Raw genomic sequence first — 19,440 nt, 5'->3', positions numbered from 1 at the left:
AACCTGCTGCCTATTAATTTCATTTGGTGACCCCTAGTTCTTGTATTATGGGAATAAGTAAATAACTTTTCCTTATCCACTTTCTCAACATCACTCATGATTTTATATACCTCTATCATGTCCCCCCTTAGTCTTCTCTTTTCCAAACTGAAGAGTCCTAGCCTCTTTAATCTTTCCTCATATGGGACCCTCTCTAAACCCCTAATCATTTTAGTTGCTCTTTTCTGAACCTTTTCTAGTGCTAGAATATCTTTTTTGAGGTGAGGAGACCACATCTGTACACAGTATTCGAGATGTGGGCGTACCATGGATTTATATAAGGGCAATAATATATTCTCAGTCTTATTCTCTATCCCCTTTTTAATGATTCCTAACATCCTGTTTGCTTTTTTGACCGCCTCTGCACACTGGCTCTTAAATAAGACACTAGCCTACCAACATGGGAGAAATCGGTACGTGTGGCATTGCTACCGAGGCAAACGGTGACGAATAAGAAAAGAAAATTAACACGGTAATTAAATATCCTTCACAAAGAATTCCCACTAAAATTCAATGCATATCAAAATTAATCTTTAAATTACTGAATATGTAATCTTTAAATTACATGAGCTTTTGATGAGTCAGATAAATAAAGCAGATCTAGATTACACTACGAAACCTCACTGTGTTATTCAGCTGCAAACTGACCTTGGTGTGTTCTTTATACTGAGCCATTGAACTCATGGACAGATCCCAGCATATTCATTTTCCCCTTAGGGACAAAGTACCAAATGGTAGTGTAATTGCCAAGGGAAAATTATTACTCCATGCTGAATTATTTCCATCATAAATCCAGGACCAGTCAAATAGACTCTGTCACAAAAACGACAGGGTTGCTGTACAGTGATGAGAGTCCCACATACAAATCTACCATAAATCCATAAGCCCCACCACCTACCAAAGTCATTTTGAATCTTGCATTTAAATCAAAATTAGGAAACCCAAGCTGGCAGCAAACTAGTCGGCATTGTTGAAACAATGGAAATTAGGTGATTTACATGACATTTGTTTAAAACCCATCCCATATCATCTGTTTCATGTGAAATGTAAAGAATGTGACTAGCTTTCTGTTTGGATAATTGTGTGTGTGTGTGTGTGTGTGTGTGTGTGTGTGTGTGTGTGTGTGTGTGTGTGTGTGTGTGTGTGAAAAAACAGCTCTTTTTAATGTGGACATGCAACACAGATTCTTTCTGCCTGCAGTTCAGCTTTTGTGCATACCCTGATATATAAGAAATTAGACAATATTCACCGGTCTATTAAAAGACAACTTAAAACAGGTCTGGAATATTATTCATTGACCCTCACTTAGGGAAAAATGTGCACAATGCAACACTTATTTTTATCTTGTATTTTACTTTGTCTAACCCTAACTTTTTCTTCCTTGTTCCAGGAAGACGACCAGCTGCTCTTGCTGCTCTCATCACAAAAGTATTTGCCTGCAGTTTCCTATAGCGGATTTTCACGGCACCAATACTGGTGAGGTAGTAGCAGACATCCTGAATACTGAAGAGAAAAAAGATCTTTGGCAGCAAGGAGACATATGGAGCCAGGAGATAAACTCCCAAAGATCACTATAGTCACTCCTGCGAGCCTGAGATGCCAAAGACAAGAACATTAGGCCCAAGGGATCCACAGTCAGGGAAAGATGACTGGAACAGGCATGGGTAACTCCTAAAGCATATGGGCTGCCAAAGACAGGTCTTACCTCAAGAGAGCCATGGATAAGACAAGGCCAGGGCCGCCCAGAGGATTCCGGGGACCTGGGGTCTTCTGCGGCAGGGGGCCCTTCTGTTCCGGGACCCGCCGCCGAAGTGCCCAAAGACCCGCGGCGGGCCCCCCCACCCCCCCGCCGCCGAATTACCGCCGAAGCAGGACCCACCGCCGAAGTGCAGCCCAGTCTTCGGCGGTAATTCGGCGGGGGGGGCCCCACCGCAGGTCTTCGGGGCACTTCGGCAGCGGGTCCCCGAACGGAAGGGCCCCCCGCCGCCGAATTACCGCTGAAGACCGGGCTGAACTTCGGCGGCAGGTCCCGCTTCGGCGGTAATTCGCCAGTGGGGGGTCCTTCCGGAGCGGAAGGACCCCCCGCCGGCGAAGACCGGGAGCGGAAGTAGCTCCTGGGACCGTCCCCGCAAGAGTTTTCCAGCCCCCCCGGAGCGAGTGAAGGACCCCGCTCCAGGGGCCCCAAAAAACTCTCATGGGGGCCCTGGCGGGACCTGGGGCAAATTGCCCCTCTTGCCCCCCCCCTCTGGGCGGCCCTGGACAAGGCTGACCATTCTAATCCTCCACCTCCCACTGTGGACTGACTTTGGTTTTCTAAGGACTTGTCTAGACTATACAGTAGTCCTCACTAGAGGGGTGTAAATTCTAGCATGCGCTAGCGTGTCCTGCACTAACTGGCCCATACAGACCCTACTGGCATGCACTAAAAGTTCCCTAGTGCATGTTAATGGCCTGTTTCAAATGTTAATGTGCACTAGGGAACTTGTAGCATGTGCCAGAAGGGTCCACATGGGCCAGTTAGTGCGCGTTATGGCAACGTGCACTAGAATTTATCCCCCTCTGATGTGGGCTAATGCACCATGGAGACAAGCCCTTAGGAGACAATGCTGCTTGCCTGGCCCCATCCAACTCAGTCGAGTCAGGACAGTGTACAACAGCTGTGGATTTGCTCCTACGTGATTTGAATACCGCAATGTAGATCATCTCTTTGATTAACATAACACTACTACACCGCTGCCTCGATATAAGGCCACCTGATATAACACGAATTTGGATATAATGTGGTAAAGCAGTACTCCGGGGGGACAGGACTGCGCACTCTGGTGGATCAAAGCAAGTTCAATATAACACGGTTTCACCTATAACGTGGTAAGATTTTTTTGGCTCCCAAGAACAGCCGTATATCGAGGTAGAGGTGTATTTGACTTGTAAGTCAACTTTAATTGCTAATGTATACAACACTAAATATCCATAGTATCAAATAAATAAGACAGGCTTGTAATATGATGGCTTTGAGTCAGGCCTTCCTATTATTATGGTTTCTTACTTCCAAAATTGTTGAGGACTCTTCAAGTGATGTTCAGGGAACATTTGAAGTATCCTACACAGAACAGTTGCAATTGAATGCAGTTAACAGGGAATATCATGTGCCTTAAATTATCTTGCCCAGCGTTAGAGTTGCCATGTAATCAAAAACTGGTGTTAATTTGAATTAATCATTTACCTTTGTTACAAAATAAATAAACAAACTTCATACTAACTGTGCCTGTTTTCTTCCTTCCCCTTCCTCAAAAAAGATAAAAAGGAATCTTGTGCTTCTTTCTGCTGACAATTAAGACTATATGATAAACTATATAATACCATATTTTTCATTATCAGGAATCTGTAATCTTTGAAAAATATGTTACATTTCAATTAACTGAAGAAACACAAACGTGAATACATTTCAAGGACTAAAGGAGATCACTTTCAAATGGCTTGATTATCTGAAGTGCTCTTTATTCTCTTCAAAGGTGAATTTTGGGAGTAGGGTGGAGCAACCCTTTCTTCTTAGCTTGTCAATGCTCCAGTGTGGCCCCACAACAATGGATATACTGACACAGCATTTTGGAGTGAGACTCCCAGCTCAGGTCAACAATGGTTTGACCTGACAAACCATTTGTTTGTCAGGTTTGACAATGGTTTGAAGTTGCAGCTTGGGCTGTAGCTTTGACTCTGAAGCCCACCTCCTTCCCTAGGCTTCAGGGTCCAAGCTCTAGCCTGACCCATAACTTTAAAGCACTGTCTATACAACTATTATTAGAATACTAGCATGAGCCCCAAGTCTGTCAGCCCGGGACAGGAGGCTAGCTTCAAAATGCTATGTAGACATCCCCTGTGTGCTGAAGGAAATTCAAAATTACTTAGGATGCATTTGTTTAGCATGCTCAGTGTTTCATTGTCTATTCTCTCTCCTTTTCTGATGTATACAGTTTGCATAAAAGAAAGCAAAGATTTGAATAGGCAAAATCATGGAGCAGGTCCTCAAGGAATCCATTTCCAAGCACTTGGAGGAGAGGAAGATGATCAGGAACAGTCAACATGGATTCACTAAGGGAAAGTCATGCCTGACCAACCTGATTTCTTCTATGATGAGATAACTGGCTCTGTGGATATAGGGAAAGTGGTGGATGTGAAATATCTTGATGTTAGCAAAGCTTTTGATACGGTCTCCCACAGTATTCTTGCCAGCAAGTTAAAGAAGTATGAATTAGATGAATGGACTATAAAGTGAATAAAAAGTTGGCTAGATCGTCGGGCTCAACAGATAGTGACCAACGGCTTGATGTCTAGCTGGCAGTCGGTATCAAGCGGAGTGCCCCAAAAGTTGGTTCTGGGGCCAGTTTTGTTCAACATCTTTATTAATCATCTGGATGATGGGATTAATTGCACCCTCAGCAAGTTTGCAGATGACACTAAGATGGGGGGAGAGTTAGATATGCTGAAGGGTAGGGATAGGATCCAGAGTGATGTAGACAAATTGGAGGACTGGGCCAAAAGAAATCTGATTAGATTCAACAAGGACAAGTGCAGAGTCTTGCACTTGGGAAGGAAGAATCCCATGCACTGCTACAGGATGGGGACCGACTGGCTAAACAGCAGTTCTGCAGAAAATGACCTGGAAATTACAGTGGACGAAAAGCTGGATATGAGTCAGCAGTGTGCCCTTGTTGCCAAGGCCAATAGCATATTAGGCTGTATTAGTAGGAGCACTGCCAGCATTGCCAGAGGGAAGTGAGAGGGAAGTGATTATTCCCCTCTGTTCGACACTGGTGAGGCCATACCTGAAGTACTGCATCCAGTTTTAGGCCCTCCACTACAGAAAGGATGTGGACAAATTGGACAGAGTCAAGCAGAGGGCAACAAAAATGATTAGGAGGTTGGGGCACATGACTTATGAGGACAGGCTAAAGGAACTGGGTTATTTAGTCTGCAGAAGAGAAGAGTGAGGAGGGATTTGATAGCAGCCTTGAACTACCTGAAGGGGGTTGCCAAAGAGGATGGAGTTAGGCTGTTCTCAGTGATGACAGATGACAGAACAAGAAGTAATGGTCTCAAATTGCAGTGGGGGAGGTCTAGGTTGGATATTAGGAAACAATATTTCACTATGAGGGTGGTGAAGGACTGGAGTGGATTACCTAGGGATGTGGTGGAATCTCCATCCTTAGAGGTTTTTACAGTCAGGCTTGACAACGCCCTGTCTCGGATGATTTAGTTGGGGCTGGTCCTGCTTTGAGCAGGGGGTTGGACTAGATGACCTCCTGAGGTCTCTTCCAACCTTAATCTTCTATGATTCTAGAGGCAAACATGGGTTTAAAAATGAAGAACCTTCCTAATGAGCGGCAGTTGATTTATGTCAACACACAATATATGGGCACGATCCTGCAAATAGGCATGTAAACAGAGTTACTCATGTGCGGGAATGTCTACAGGATTGGATCCCACATCTGAAAAACCAAACTTCTATTTATGTACGTATATGGACCTGTGACAGGGCACTCTATTCACTGCTAGGATGGCACCTTCTCTGGGCTGTTTTGGCGATTAGCTTCGCAAGGTTGATGCCCTTCCCCACAGTTGCACTCCATCTCTCTGCCTCTCAGTCTGCAGCCCCTCTCTCGCTCCATGAGCTGCTGCTGCCAATTTCCTGTGTTTATAAGTCCAGTCCCTGGTCGTTCCTCCTCAGCTGAGCTCCTTTACTCAGTCCAGGGATTATTAAACCACCCGATTCCCCTCAACTCTGGCCTGTTAGGTTAATTAGCTCCCTTCTCAATCTTTCAGGGTAAGTGTGGAGTGACCATAGCCCCCTATGAGCATAATATCTGATGGCCTTACAAACTTTCTGAATATATCCTCTTAACACACAAGGGTTTTGTAAAGTATTGTTACCCCAATTTTACAGATAAAAATCTGAAACATGGAGAACAAGGTCACGTGGAAAGTCTGGCAGAGACAGACTATCCATGTAGGTGGATACCACATCATTGTATGTGAATGATCAAAGCAAAGCAACACCAGCAAACCTGGACAGTTGAAATTTGGAGAGGTTTTGAAATATATTAATTGGGCTAGAGGAGAATTTCTACCACAGTCAAAGACTTGAAAACCTAATAATTTCTAGCCCAAGAACTGAATCTAGATTTCCTGAGTCTCTGTCCAGTGCCTTAACTACAAGACCATTTTTCTTCTCCCTTAAACGTGTGGATTTTACAAGCCAGGCGGAAACAAGCCAAACACAATTTTCACTCAAAATACTTGACTTTAATTTAAAGCCAGCAAAGTGATCTAGCTGTTCTATTTCAGGTGAGCTACAGTGAAATCCTGACCCACGTTTTTAAAAAGTGCAGTAAATAAAGCCACAAATGCAAACCCAAAAATCTGAAAGTATAATTTGCACTTGCAGTTCAACAGTTCACACTTGCAGCAGGTCAATAGTTCAGAGTACATGTTCTGCCATATGGATCAAAATATATAATGTCAAAATATTGCTCAAACACATCAGACCAGAGTCATCCCATACACAGATTAGAGGAGCAGTGGGTCTGGGATGAGGAAGGAGCTATGGGGCCTCCCCTGCTCCCCTTGCTTCACTTCAAACACCAGGCTGAGTGTTCTCTATTGACTCAAGCATAATGCTGCTGCGCTCTTGTTCATGTTTGGGAGGCAAATGCAATGGATTGTTCCTCTCTCCAGCCATCACATGGGAGTTCATAGCTTCTGCACTGTTATGTGGATGCATCCATCACAAGCAAAGGCCAGCTTGGCCCCATCATGTGTCAAAACGGTAGCTAAAAAAAAAAAATTCTGCTTCCTTAAAACTATAATTACATTTTCCTGACCCAATTCACTTTGGATTGTTGCTAAGAAATACTGTTAAGATAGCTCACCGGATGAAATTATTCTTGCCATAATGACTCACTAGTCCAAGGAATAAGTGAGGCAGAGTTATTTTTTGTGGGGCTGGTGGATAACAGCATCATCCACTTTTACAGGAAATATGTACACTCCATCAAGATCAATCCAGTGCACTATGTATTCTAGAGAGCACTGAAAGAATTCACATTTACTCTTCTGAACATTGTTTCCTAGTTGTTGATTAATCTTATCCAAATTCCTTACATGTTCTCAGTAATTTATTCTATTGACCAGGATGCTCTCTAAGTAGCACTGTTTCCCTAGACTATGTTGTAAATTTGTTTCATTGCCCTTTGGCATGTAACAAGAGTAGAGACAATGCTGACACTGAAGCCACATCCAACTTTGAGGAGAACAGACGTGCTCATGAGACAGAGAAGTGACAAAGGAGGAAAGAAAAGGCACAGCAGTCCAGTCAACAACTATGTCTCCTCCAAGATTACACCTGTCATTTCTATGGGAAAATCTGCAGGGCACACATTGGGCTTCTAAGACACTTAAAAACCCACCAATGAACCGCCTTGACTGAAGAAGAAGATTACAGCAGAACAGACTTTTTAAGTGTGTTTATTGGTAGGCACTACTTTGCCTCTTGCATAAGCATATGCAAATATGAACTAAAATGCTTGTCTCCAGCCAGAGCGGAGAGCAAGGCTTTGCTATGTGGTACAGCATACTGATTGGCATGCAAAAAGGCACTCAGTTATCTTGAAATATCCATGGGTCTGCACCTTCCCATCCTTACTAACAAGGGGCACAACTCAGACAAAATTTATGTGAAAGGGTGAACCTGTGGCAAGCCACTTTAGAGTCAACAGCTGCAGTATTGTTAGATGAACAAAATGTGCATGACACAGTACAGTAGACCTACTCACCATATATGCAGAAATAATTTGGATGTGGGCCAGCATTTATTAAAATAATAGATAGTATGTGTTGACATCAATCAACTGTGGTCCACACAATCAATCTAGGATACACTCCCTTTGCTGGTACACAGAGGCGCTTGTTAAGGAAGCCATTTAGCAGCACTATTGTTTGCCTTAATATTGAAACAATTAGCAACTGCTATTAGGAGCAATAATGAGGGTTGAATACACAGTGCACATTTAGGTGGGTACTATTGTTTGTGAATGAACAAAGCAAAGCAGCACCAGCAAACCTAGATATGGTAGTTGAAATTTGGAAAGGTTTTGAAATATATTAATTGGGCTAGAGGAGAATTTCTACCACGGTCAAAGACTTGAAAACCTACTAATTTCTAGCCCTGGAATTTTAAGTGGGTCCTTACAGAACTGACTTACTTGGGCATTAGGTTAAACAGGGCTGTAAGTAACATAATTAAGGATAATATGAATCCAATTATCTTGAATATGTTGGAAGATTTTAGATGCTGGAATAAATTAAATCTTAATCTCTGGGGAAGGATTAGTGTGATGAGTACAACTCCATAGTTTAATTGTCACGCAGATGCTTCAGGGAAATATGTTTCCAAAACGAGAACAGATTTGGATTTTATATGGAGGAGTGTAAACCAAAGGTTAAAGGATAAATTACAGTGATAGTCACAGCTCAGAGTTGAGAAAAAGGCTCCAGTAGGTGCTCCAGGACTCAGTGTGCTGAAAGGAGCCAATGGGTGCTGCTGATGTTCAGCATCTCTGTTTAGGTACTTAACTTTAGGGCCCCATGTTTGCAAATTTTGATTTATGAATTGGCAAAGGCCACAGAAAGACTCCATATCAGAGATGGGATTAGTGCTTTGTTCTTAGTTGCTTGCAAAGGCCTGGTCTACACTAAAGACTTACTTCTGTATAACTACATCACTCAGGGGTGTGAATAATCCACATGCCTAAGCGAGGTAGTTATACTGCCCTAAGTGCTGGTGTAGAGAGCGCTATGTCGGTGGGAGAGATTCTCCTGCCGACATATCTACTGCCTGTCAGGGAGGTAGATTAACTAGCCACAGGAGAAGCTTAGCGCTGAGAGTGTCTTCATTAAAGGGTTACAGCGGTACAGCTCCCCTCTTTGCATCTAGAAGTCATGTTAGCTGCTCAGCAGAGGAGTTGGCTCAGCCTCAGGCAGTTGATTGGTAGGGAGCTTATGATGGACTGGGTAGCATTGCTCCCATATATGTGAACTCACCTGGGGTCTTCTAAAAAACTCAAGGCTCCAGGGCTATGCTTTTTCTGGACTTTGAAGGACAAACGTGGAAGGACAGTGGCTATGAGGAGAATGTGATTTTTAGGGAATAAATGAGATGCTTTCAACCCTAAGCAACCCATTTCCAGCTATTTACATCTCCAAAGTTATGTTCACAAGGAAAAGCACTGGAAAATTATTTTTCTTAAAAATAAATGAAAGCCAAGTTTTACCTTTACATTGCTAGTTCCATGCTGTGATGCTGGCTGACCAGGTCATGCTAGAGTGTATTCAAGACCAAAGTGTAGATCAAAGTAATAGTTAGATGTATACATGTGTATTCAGATGTTTAAATTTCATAAAATGAATTGTTTTCACTTATCTGTTCCTGTAATATTGTAATAGAAAACATATACATGGGAAATAGTCCCGTAACTAAATAACTCATCAGTCATCAAAGAAGGCTTGGGAATTGTTAATGAAGGAGTTTATCAGAAAAGGTGCTAATTCTAAAACACATAGCCATTGTGGTGATGACCTGAGGTCAGAGACTCAAAGTGCATTCCTCACTCCCATCAAAGGAAAATTCCTTTGCGTGGAGACACTGTCAGCTTGCTGTCTGTGTAAAGAGACTATAAATATGAATTCAAAGAAAAATCCTTTATCTCTGGACTGTTTGGAATCTAACAGGGCAGAATAACTGCATGAGAAGATGGAGATCCCCAGAGTTATTCTGGGTAGCCCTGAAAGTCTTTCAGGAAACTGGCAGTTTATTACATCATTGCCACCAGGTGAAGTTACAAACTGTGATTCAACTGTTATAAGATTTTACTCGCTTTAACCTCTCAATAACTCCCATTCTTTTTTATTTAGCTAATAAATCTTTAATTAGTTTACAACAGAATTGGCTGCCAGCCTTCTCTTTGGTGTAACATCTGGAGTACCAATTGATCTGAGTAAGTGGCTGGTCCCTTGGGACTGGGGGCAACCTGATGTGGTGTGATTTTTGGTTTAAGTGACCATTACCACAAAGTCCAGTTTGTCTGGGTGGCAAGATAGGCTGGAGAGTCTAAGGGAACTGTCTGTGCCTCCATGGTAAGACAGGTATAGAGATCCAGTAATTCACATTTGTTACTGGGTTGGTAAAAGCTAATTATAGAACACACACCCAGTTTGGGGTATCTGCCGTGGTTTTCTGACAGTTTGCCCTATGGCAGGCACTCCCAGTTGTGAGCTATTCCAGACAGCTATTCCAATTACTCTTTCAGGTTGGTAAAAGGAGCCTCTGGGTCCAATATTACCTTTCCTATGACTGTACTTGGGGAATATACAGCAGCTATCGAACACCTGCAGCTGGAACATGTCAGCTGACTGGGACTCATGGGGCTTGGGCTACAGGGCTGTTTAATGGCAGTGTAGATGTTTGGGCTGGGGCTCCAGGACCCCATGAAAGGGGAGGGTCTCAGAGCCCAAACATCTACATCACAATTAAACAGACCTATAACTGAGCCCCATGAACCTGAGTCAGCTGACATGGACAAGCTGTGGATGTTTAATTGCAGTGTAGACATACCCAGGAAGTGGTGTCAGGGTGGCAATTTGTGGTCTGGGAGAGAATCCGGGCCATGCACACTATCTGGGACAGAATAACAATTTCCCACAACTACCCTCAGGGTTCTCTCAAAATAGGAATGGAGCAACGAAATTCACCACCACCAAGGCCTACAAGCTAATCCATCAGAACTCCTGATCAGCAGTATCAAATGCTGCTGGAAGATCTAAAAGAATTGGTATGAACATTTTATCTTTGCCCTTTGCTAGCAGTTCACCAGTAAATGTAACCGGTCCAGATTCTACCCCATTGCTGGGACTATGATCCAATAGACCAGCATGAAGAAAATCTGAATATTCAAGAAACTAACAAGTTGCCTCACCACAACCTTCTCAATGAAATTGCTCCAAAATAGAAAACTGGATACCAGTCAATAAGACAGATTGTCAGAATCAAGAGTTGGTTTCCTGAGCAACTGACATGCAAACCAGGATCCAATCACCTTGACTAAAGCACAGGCAAGATCAAAGGAACCTTGGAAACATGCTACATTTCCAGAGAGGAAATCAGTTAAGCAACTCCAGGGCTGGAAGGAGAAGGTTAACAAAACCTGGGGCAATACCTACTGTATGGGAGACTAAGTCTATTCCACTTCCCCACACTTAGTACACCTGATCAAACATTATATTGCTGAAAATCTGTTGTAACCTAGGTCTACATGCTTGGTATGATACTGAATCATGTCACACCCTTAACGAGCGTCAGAGACTATCAAGTACCTTAGATCCCAGGGAGCAAGGGGAAATAGACATGGCACCATAGGCACTTGGTCTCTGATATACTTGGCCAGAAAAAAAGGACAGAAAAGAACAAGAAATGTGAAGGACAAGATTGACACTCTCAAGAAAAGTAAGATGTTTCCTACTTCTTGCAACACCATTGATTGTAGATATCTGGATTACCCTTTGCTTAGTTTATTGTGCATACAATTTCTTCTGTTTTAATTTGATTTTCTCTGTATACTCTTAAATCTTGTTTTATTGCAACCTTTGTGGTTTTAGACTGTCTGGAAATTTCAGGTAATCCATATCAAAGGAGTTAACCTTCAACTTTTAAGTGAAGCAGTGAAGGAAGGGTGCCTGAAGCCTAGTCCTGCTCAAGATTTTTGGTCAAAGAAAGACAACGGGCTCATCTACACTACGAGTGCTTTACGGCACATCTATACCAACTATAGCTATGCTGACAAAGCCCTCTAGTGCAGACACTGGTTATACTGAAAAGGAAGTCATTTGCTGGTAAAATTAAACTGCCTTCCCAAATAACATAAGCCATGCAAGCAGAAGAATCCTTTTGCTGGTATAACTGCACCTACGCTAGGGTTTTTGCTGGCACAGCTATGCTGGTGCAGGAGGTGTAATTTTTTTCACACTCCTAGCTGACATAGCTATGCCAGCAAAGTTTGCTGTGAAGACTAAGCCTAAGGGATTGTCGCCCAAAAAGTTTGTCACTGCCAGTACTGCAGTTCTCCAGATGCTCGGTATGTGCCTAGGGACGATTACCTTACACTAAAATAAATCCACAGAATTGACCAGATTCTGAGAAGTCAGACAAACCACACAGAGACTTCAACCACTAATAATTTTCAAAAACAATTCAGTTCAACTCCTAGTAATTTTTTGTGACCAAGACACTGGGAAAGAATAAACTCACACTTAATGAACCAAACTTTGGGAAATGAAAGCTACACAACTTTAAAATGCTCCTTTGTGGTATGTATTCATCTAGATTGTTTATGTTTGAGAGACCATTATGCTGGAGATGTAAAAGGGGAGATAAAGATGATAATGTACAGTTTGTAGATGTAAAAGCATATATGCATATCAAAAGAAAATATTCAGTGCTCCAAGATGAATTATAGAAGTAATTTTGTAGCTTCCCCCAGACCTGTGGGTATTAAATTACACCAAAGAGAGAAATTGGTACATCCTCTACAAACAAAATGTGGATAAATTAGCATTAAGAACAGCTAGAAAAATCATATTAGGGCACTGGAAAAGTGAATCAAATAGCTGTATTGCAGAATGGACATGAACCTTATCAAGTTTAGCAACACACTAGAGAGTATTTCAGAAGCTTCTGAGATGGGTTGTTCTGCATATAGACTACTCATATCATATATTCAGGCAGAAATACAGTGTAAGGTGAAAGGGAATTGCTTACTTTGGAACAAATTTTTAGAAAGGCAAGAATAAAATTTATATGCCACCTGTTTTCTTTTTATTAATTATTTTAAGTATGAAAATATTAATAACTAGGAATTTTAAATGTATGTACATTCACTGCTTCTTTTTCAGAGTGCATATACATATATATGTGTTGGTATAGATGAACATATGACATCTATGTAACTAGCACCTACATATCTGGTTAATGAGGTTACTTACGCTCACATCTTAAGCACGAACGATTACATAAGCATACTCTCCACACATCACAAAGCACTATATAGGGTGGGACATAGGCACCAACCCTGTGGGTGCTCTGGGGCTCAAACTCCCACCGAAAAAACATAGGGGTCGCTCAGCACCCGAAGGGCTGGATTAATCTTTAGTGGGTCCTGCCCCCTGCTCCACCTGTGCTCCACCCTAAAGTCCTGCCTCTTTCCCCCATGGCCCCGGCCCCACTCAGCCTCTTTCCCTCTCGCACGGAGGGGAAGGGGCAGAGAGGAGCACCCACCAGCAAAAACAAAAGTCAGCGCCTGTGGGCTAGGAGACGACAAACATACTGCACTGCACATGAGACTTAAATAGTACAATATATGGAATATAGTAGTAAAGTACTAAACATGGTGATACTCAACATCTGAAGTGAGATTCTGTGTTGTCCTTCTTAAGAGGAGTTGCATAGAACTTGCAGCCCAGGGACAAGGACTAAAGTGGCTTTGAATTACCCATGTGCCCTCCTGATCCTGTTTAGGAAATTGAAAGACCCTAACTTTGATAGCCCTGAGGGCCAGTCTAAGTTACGTCAGCTTCTAGGGTCTTCTGGATGAGCCATAGCAATGCCCAGAATCCCCACAGCATTGTCTCATACAGCCATGCCCCTACTACTACAGGCATAACCTGTATGTCAGTGGTTCTCAAATTTGCCACTCAGCCCCAGGCCCTGCCACCACCCTACCCTTTCCCCCCCCACGCCTCACCCCCACCCCCCAAGCTCCACCCTGCCCCACCTCTTCCCGTCCTCTGCTCACTCCATCCCCCATCCCTCCAATGCTCGATCTGCCCCACCCTCGCTCACTTTCACCAGGCCGGGGAAGGGGGTTGGGTGCAGGAGGGAGTGCAGGCTCTGGGAGAGAGTTTGGGTGTGAGAAGGGGTGCAGGCTCTGGGAAGGTGTTTGGGTGCAGGAGGGGGTGAGGAGTGCAGGCTCTGGGAGGGTGTTTGGGTGTGGGAAGGGGTGAAGGGTGCAGGCTCTGGCCAGGCAGCACTTACCTTGGTTGGCTCCCGAAAGCAACTGGCACATCTTTCTGGCAGCAGCTCCTAAGCAGGGGAGCCAGGAGGTCTCCGCGCACTGCCCCTGCCCAAAAGCACTGCCCTCACAGTTCCCACTGGCCGCAGTTCCCGGCCAATGGGAGCTGCGGAGCCAGCGTGCCGAGAGGGGGCAGCACGTAGAGACTCCCTGCCCCCCGCCTTCCCCGCAGAGGCTGCAAAGACGTGCCTTCTGCTTCCGGGAGCAGCACGGAGCCAGGGCAGGGCAGGCAGGGAGCCTGCCTAAGCACCGCTGTGCAGCCGGACTGGGATCAAAGAGCCAAAAAGTAAAATATGAGCAATGTATCTAGTGAAGCAATGTGACTAAATTAAACACAGGCATAGGACAAGCGCAGAGTCCTGCACTTCGGACGGAAGAATCCCATGCACTGCTACAGGCTGGGGATCGACTGGCTAAACTGCAGTTCTGCAAAAAAGGACCTGGGGATTACAGTGGACGAGAAGCTGGATATGAGTTAACAGTGTGCCCTTGTTGCCAAGAAGGCTAATGGCATATTGGGCTGCATTAGCAGAAACATTGCCAACAGATCGAGGGAAGAGATTATTCTCCTCTATTCGGCACTGGTGAGGCCACACCTGAAGTACTGTATCCAGTTTTGGGCCCTCCACTACAGAAAGAATGTGGACAAATTGGAGAGAGTCCAGCAGAGGGCAATAAAAATTATTAGGGGGCTGGGGCACACGACTTATGAGGACAGGTTGAGGGAACTGGGCTTATTTAATCTGCAGAAGAAAAGGATGAGGGAGGATTTGATAGCAGCCTTCAACTACCAGAAAGGGGGTTCCAAAGAGGATGGAGCTAGGCTGTTCTCAGTGGTGACAGATGACTGAACAAGGAGCAACGGTTGTAAGTTGCAGTGGGGGAGGTTTAGTTTGGATATTAGGAAATACTATTTCACTAGGACAGTGGTGAAGCACTGGAATGGGTTACCTAGGGAAGTGGTGGAATCTCCATCCTTAGAGGTTTTTAAGGCCCAGCTTGACAAAGCCCTGTCTGGGATGATTTAGTTGGGGTTGGTCCTGCTTTGAGCAGGGGTTGGACTAGATGACCTCTTGAGGTCTCTTCCAACCTTAATCTTCTATGATTCTATGATAAGGGTGCTTCATTGTTTGTCTAAGGAAGAATGATATTCTGAACATGAACTGAAAGGGAGAGAATAAGGAGCATGTTTTACACTTATCTGAAGAAATACGGCAACACTTTCCCATAACCCAATTTGCCATACCCGGATTCTCTTGCAAGGCAACCTATTCATAGTGATATATACTACTCTGCCCTGTAGAAATAGAAGAAAAACAAAAAACAAAATAGAAATCTACCTATGGATCTCCATCACAGGAACATTTCACTCTAGACAAACATACGTATACACTCTTCCGCTATGCAAAAGTGCCAACTACAGCAGAATACCTCTGTGCTCATCCCTAACAATATTGAATTACATTTTTACTGTGCATTCCATGGGAAAGATCCCAAAGTGCTTTAAAAATCACTGAAGTTCTGTCATCTCCTTAGGGTAATGTAGTAATACTCAGCAATACTACAGAACAATTTGGGAAGGTAAGTGAGGCATGCCTTATTCATCTGAACCTGGAGGAATATTTAGGTAAGCAAAACATAATAACCCAAATATGAACTTGGCCAGGACACCTGGGTTAAAGACCTTAGTCTGTAAAAGCACTATGGAACCTTTCATGACTCCAGGCAGTCAGGACTTTGGCTTTATATCTCATCTAAAAGTGGGCACTTTCAACAAAACAGTACTCAGGGCTGTTAGCTCACTTTTGAGTCAGAGGGAAGACGGCCACCTACTGAATTACCAATACAACCTCTTGCAGTGCATGGATTTTCACTGAGGTGCTGGCCAGATCTGACATTGTTTAGTTTATGGAAATTTAAGAGATCACAGACTAATATCGTATGGCTGCAGGCAAATCAAGCTTTATTAGCAGTGAAAAGAAACTTTGACGTGTCACACTACAGTTAAATTAGGACAGAATGTTGTTTTACTGTATATGCACTAGTACTTTTAATAGTCAAGGTTGCTCAGAGCACTATACAGCATTCTAGTGGCAATGTAGAACACTAAGGATGGAATGCTGGCCCCACTGAAGTCAATGGGGCTTGGATTTCACTCAGAGTGATGAACTGTAATTAGCTTTGCACACGTTCACGTGGGAAGGTGCATGCAGAGGTTAAAGGGGCTAAAAGGAAAGGAAGAGCACTCCCACTCCTCTCCCAGGCTGGGGAAAGCAGTTTTTCTCCAAAACTTCTTTTCCTACTTAGCTGGTGCAGTGGTTGGTTGTTTCAATCTACTATAACCAGTGGGTGCAAGGATTACCTCTCCCTGCAACCCAGTACACCTCTGCAAGGAATAATCCTAGTTCCACCCCTTGTCCAGGCTAGTACTGGCAGTGGTACCAATGTCCCAAAAGTGGGTGGAGAGGAGTATGTAGGGGAGGGCACATTGCCATTTTTCATTCTTTCAAAAGATATAGCTGGGGCAAACCTGGCCTGCATTCCTCAGTGACATCATGCCCGAGTCTAGTAATACACCTCTGTGAGTCTCAGCTGATTCAAAGGACCTCTGTGCTGCGGTCTATTGCAACCAGCAGCTTAAAGCCAAAATCTGGCCATAAATATGTCAGCAAACAGAACAGCCAATAGTCTTAGATATAGTTTTTATATAAACTTTGACCTAAAGGTGTTTGGCTGAGAGCAGGAGTGTTCCCAAGGATATCAAGTATCTTAAAGTCTGACCAGCTCCAGTTCTTACACTTCTCTTTACTCTTTAACTACAGATGTAGTCTTGAATTTAAAAGAGATGAGATTCCATTCCCTTATGTTGTAAACAAATCATTATTGAAACAGTATCGTATTATTTAATCTAATTATGTAACTATGCAAACCGTAACGCACTAAAATACTATATAAAGTTTGGAACTTTTAAACAGAACCACAAACCTTCCATGTGGCATAATCATCATCACACAGAAAAATCCTTCTATGATGGATTACCAAAAAAGATACTGGAAAATATAACAGTAATATATCAGAGAGAAAAAATCCTGAAGCTTGAAGATGTTTTCCATTACAAATTAAATACACTTCTAGGGTTATTTTTAAAAAACCCAACAATATCAAACCTAGTTCACTAGTGAAATAGGGAAGAGATTATTAATCTCCAAAGTGTTATATTGAACTTGCTGCAAAATTGAACAGAACTCTGAAGACTTGGAAATACCCTATGGCAATTACTGATCAAGAGTGAGGAGAGTGCTACAGACAGTGCTTATGCTCCATACCGGAGGTGGAGGGGCGGGGGTCAGGAGAAAAGAAAGGAAAGGTGGCAGCAATTAAAGTGTGTTAAAAATTTTAACTTCAAAACATGCACATCCTCTGGGAAACTAAATGCAGGAATTGTTACAGGACTGTATATTAAGTTAGATTATCTACGGGAAAATATACCTGGCTAGATTGAATGCATCATCGATCAAACCTGCTCGATTACTGACAGAGATAACCTGTGAGGAGAAAACCGGAAAAACGGAACCATTTAGGATGATAAAAGCAGTGCCATAGTTTATACAGCTCACACATCAAAGCAGATCCTAGACATGAAACTAGGAGCTTACCTCATGGTTCCTCATTAGTTGGTCAATTAACAACCTCCAATTCCTTACGTCATAGTTAACCCGAAAATAGCCAGTTTGATTTATGTTCCCCAGCAACCAGCTTGTCTCGTCTAAAGCAGCAATTCTGTGATGTTCTGGAACCAAAGAACAATGTAAGGAAAAGATTATATATTTTTTTAATTTGAAAAGGATTTAACATTGTAAAAGAACATGTTTTACATATTTTTCCTTAAACGGAATACTTGTGGGAGTAAAATGATTATTTCAATTTACATAATCTTCATAAAAAGCAGCAAAGAGTCCTGTGGCACCTTATAGACTAACAGACGTATTGGAGCATAAGCTTTCATGGGTGAATACCCACTTCGTCAGACGCACGTATTCACCCACGAAAGCTCATGCTCCAATACGTCTGTTAGTCTATAACAGGGGTCTCAAACTCAAATGACCCCGAGGGCCGCATGAGGACTAGTGCATTGGCCCGAGGGCCGCATCACTGACACGCCCCCTTGCTGCCCCTGGCCCCACCCCCAATCCACCCCTTCCATGAGGCCCCGCCCCTGCCCTGTCTCTTCTCCACCTCCTCCCCTAAGCGCGCACAGTTTTAATAAATATATACACTCAGTAATGCACCTCACTCAAAGGACAAAACACGCACTTAGATTTACTGCCTAAGGCTCTGGGAGGGAGTTTGGGTGGGGGAGGGGGTCTGGATGCAGGCTCTGTGCTCGATGCAGGCTCCAGGCTGCGGCAGGTGGGGGTGCAGGCTTTGGGACGGAGGGAGTGCAGGGGTGAGGATGCAGGAGGGGGCTCAGGGCTAGGGAAGAGGCTGTGGGGTGAGGGCTGTGGATGAGGGGTTCATGATGCGAGGGGGCTCAGGGCTAGGGAAGAGGGTTGGGCTGTGGGGTGAGGGCTGTGGATGAGGGGTTCATGATGCGAGGGGGCTCAGGGCTAGGGAAGAGGTTTGGAGTGTGGGGTGAGGGCTGTGGATGAGGGGTTCATGATGTGGGGGGGCTCAGGGCTAGGGAAGAGGTTTGGAGTGTGGGGTGAGGGCTGTGGATGAGGGGTTCATGATGTGGGGGCGCTCAGGGCTGGGGCAGAGGATTAGGGTGCGGGGGGATGAGGGCTCTGGCTGGGGCTGAGGATTAGGGTGCAGGGGGATGAGGGGTTCATGATGTGGGGGTGCTCAGGGCTGGGGCTGAAGATTAGGGTGCAGGGGAATAGGGCTCTGGCTGGGGCTGAGGGTTTGGGGTTGGAGAGGCTCAGGGTAAGGGAAGCCTGCCTTGCCAGTACTGGCGGAGGGCAGGCACTAGGACCCTGCACCCTAATCCTCAGCCCCAGCCAGAGCCCTCATCCCCCCACACCCTAATCCTCTGCCCCAGCCCTGAGCGCCCCCACATCATGAACCCCTCATTCTTGGGGGCCCCTGCGGAGCTCCCCTGGGGAGCTCCGCGGGCCGCAGGGAAGAGCTCCGCGGGCCGCATGCGGCCCGCGGGCCGCATGTTTGAGACCCCTGGTCTATAAGGTGCCACAGGACTCTTTGTTGCTTTTACAGATCCAGACTAACACGG

At 44.3% G+C, this 19,440-nt stretch overlaps 1 protein-coding gene across 1 annotated transcript in view; it reads right to left on the bottom strand.

Moving 5' to 3' along the window:
- TRHDE (thyrotropin releasing hormone degrading enzyme) overlaps positions 1-19,440 on the bottom strand; it is a 310,994-nt gene that overhangs the window by 42,959 nt on the left and 248,595 nt on the right. The window contains exons 11-12 of the mRNA XM_045006363.1: positions 17,870-18,003; positions 17,703-17,758 (exon numbers count right to left, since the gene is read on the bottom strand). Coding sequence (XP_044862298.1) covers positions 17,703-17,758; positions 17,870-18,003 — 190 coding nt within the window. The remainder of the gene's footprint in view (positions 1-17,702; positions 17,759-17,869; positions 18,004-19,440) is intronic.

Source organism: Mauremys mutica, chromosome 1 (genome assembly GCF_020497125.1).
Source record: "Mauremys mutica isolate MM-2020 ecotype Southern chromosome 1, ASM2049712v1, whole genome shotgun sequence".
In the NCBI taxonomy this organism is placed as follows: domain Eukaryota; kingdom Metazoa; phylum Chordata; order Testudines; family Geoemydidae; genus Mauremys; species Mauremys mutica.
The sequence above is the reverse complement of the archived record's forward strand: the minus strand, read 5'-3'. Positions and strand labels throughout refer to the sequence as shown.